At 40.6% G+C, this 1,974-nt stretch overlaps 1 protein-coding gene across 1 annotated transcript in view; it reads left to right on the top strand.

The window, feature by feature from the left end:
• Window positions 1–1,350: 1,350 nt before the first annotated feature.
• The window catches only part of LYVE1 (lymphatic vessel endothelial hyaluronan receptor 1), a 15,267-nt gene continuing 14,643 nt past the window's right edge, over window positions 1,351–1,974 (top strand). The window contains exon 1 of the mRNA XM_008586721.1: window positions 1,351–1,714. Within this exon, the coding sequence (XP_008584943.1) occupies window positions 1,630–1,714 (85 nt within the window). The 5' untranslated portion in view covers window positions 1,351–1,629. The remainder of the gene's footprint in view (window positions 1,715–1,974) is intronic.

Below are 1,974 nucleotides of genomic sequence, written 5' to 3'. Positions count from 1 at the left end.
CCAACCAAGCATTTCTAATCACATCCCAACAGTGGCTTAATTTCTTTCAGTGGGGATATCCCAAAAAAAAGATTGTTTCTTCTTCTAGAAACTCATTATTAAACACCAGCACAATCACACAGACTACCTTTATTTAATGATTCCCCTTCTTGTAATTTGATTCCAAAATTTAGGGCACTCTTCTCATTTCTCCTAAGCTATTTCTCCCATCTAAAGCCTTGCCTTCCATGATTCAATTTTTCCCTTTCTGTCTTCCTTTCTTATTTCTTTTTGTAATAATTTAATGAATCCTTGAAAGCTAGTTCTCTTTCAGGCATGGTGCTAGACTTTAAGAATAATTTTGAAGAGGACACGATTCCTGCCTCTCTGACTACCTAGTACCATGGTGGTATAGTCACATATTTCTGAGGTACTAGGAGCCTAGGGCTTGTGCTCACCTGACTAATGAGGCCTGTATTGGAGATATAGAGGAGCTATTTCCCTGGTATCTTAGAAGTTCCCTATGTTTGTAAGGAGCAGATTCTTTTTTTGTTATTGGTATTTTCCACACAGATATTTAACTTTATGATCAATACCACTTATATAGAAAAAAACTAGCTATCTATGCACTGTTCCTATTAAAGACATTCATTTTCAGAGAAAACTTATAAATCTTTGCTCAAGGCATTGCTAGAAAGCCAGTTCCATAATTACCAGGGAGGACAAACTCGGAAAATCCAAGTGGGAAAACACAGAGTGTACTCCGCTTTTACACAGTACAGATATACCTCACATTCAGCAAACGAGAAAGACGGAGTCTAAACTGAATTTCAGTCTACCAGAATATAAGAGAATTTGTTAAAGAGAAAGTTACCATATAAAAACCCGTATTGTGACTGCAGTTGTAAAGCTAAAAATCCTTTTGAAAAGTGTAAAATGAATAATTCTGTAAGTTGCCCCTTAGTTGTTTTATAAACATGAATTTTTATATGTGTCTGGTTTCTTTGAAAAAGGAATTACTTGTAGTGGCATAGAAATTTCAAATGTATAAAAGAAGTACCAAAGGAAGGCATGAAGCGTCTGTGCTCAGTATTTAAATGCGCATTTACTTTCATGAGCTTCAGCATCATTCCCCACAGATCAAGGTGATGCAGCTGGGAAAAAAGATCACCGATTGTGGGAGGACGAGCACAGCCCACGTTGCCTCTCCTTTAGAGACAGGGACAGTCCTAGCAGTATATAAATGAACGGGCTTCCCAGGCAATAACAATGAGTGGTATGAGAACTGAGCTGGTGGGGGACAGGGAGCGTCAGGGAATGTGAGGACTGGGAAAACCTTCAGCAGTTCACACTGTGCTATCTGCCTTCCTCATTTGTGTGTTTTCTGAGTCAGCATTAGCTAAATTTTCCAGAAAGCCATCCACAAAGAACAGCCTGGGCGTTCAAGGGACGTCACTCATTTCCCCCACTGACCTTGACAAGTCAGAAGCTTGAAAGCAGGGAAATCCGGATGTCTCAGTTATGAAGTGGAGCAGTGGGGGCCTCAACATATTTCCAGAACTCTCCATCTAGACTGGTGATTGAGCATCTGCCTCTCTTACTGCCAGTGGCCACCTGAGGTGCTTCCCTGGCTCTGAGGGGGCTAGCACAATGGCCAAGTGCGTCAGCCTGGTGTTGCTTCTAGTCTCCATCTGGACCACAAGGCTCCTGGTCCAAGGCTCTCTCCATGTACAAGGTAGGTTTCTTACCAGATTTCCAAATTGAGGCAACCAAGATCTTGAAAATTGTCCTAAGCCTACTAAGCTCTTGACTATGGATTGCTGGGAATGGAGGTCGCCCTCGCTATCAATAGCAGGTCTAATCGGTAGTATTGCTCTGCCAGAAATGTTTTCACCATATTGTCAACTTCGCCAAAATGATTTACATTTACCTTTGTATCATCTTGACTTTTATTTTTGGTTATGGAATTTTTCTCTTTTTTTTTGGTTTTTGTTT

This window comes from Galeopterus variegatus, unplaced genomic scaffold (genome assembly GCF_000696425.1).
Source record: "Galeopterus variegatus unplaced genomic scaffold, G_variegatus-3.0.2 Scaffold4088, whole genome shotgun sequence".
NCBI classification, from domain to species: domain Eukaryota; kingdom Metazoa; phylum Chordata; class Mammalia; order Dermoptera; family Cynocephalidae; genus Galeopterus; species Galeopterus variegatus.
This window is presented reverse-complemented; position numbering and strand designations above follow the sequence as displayed.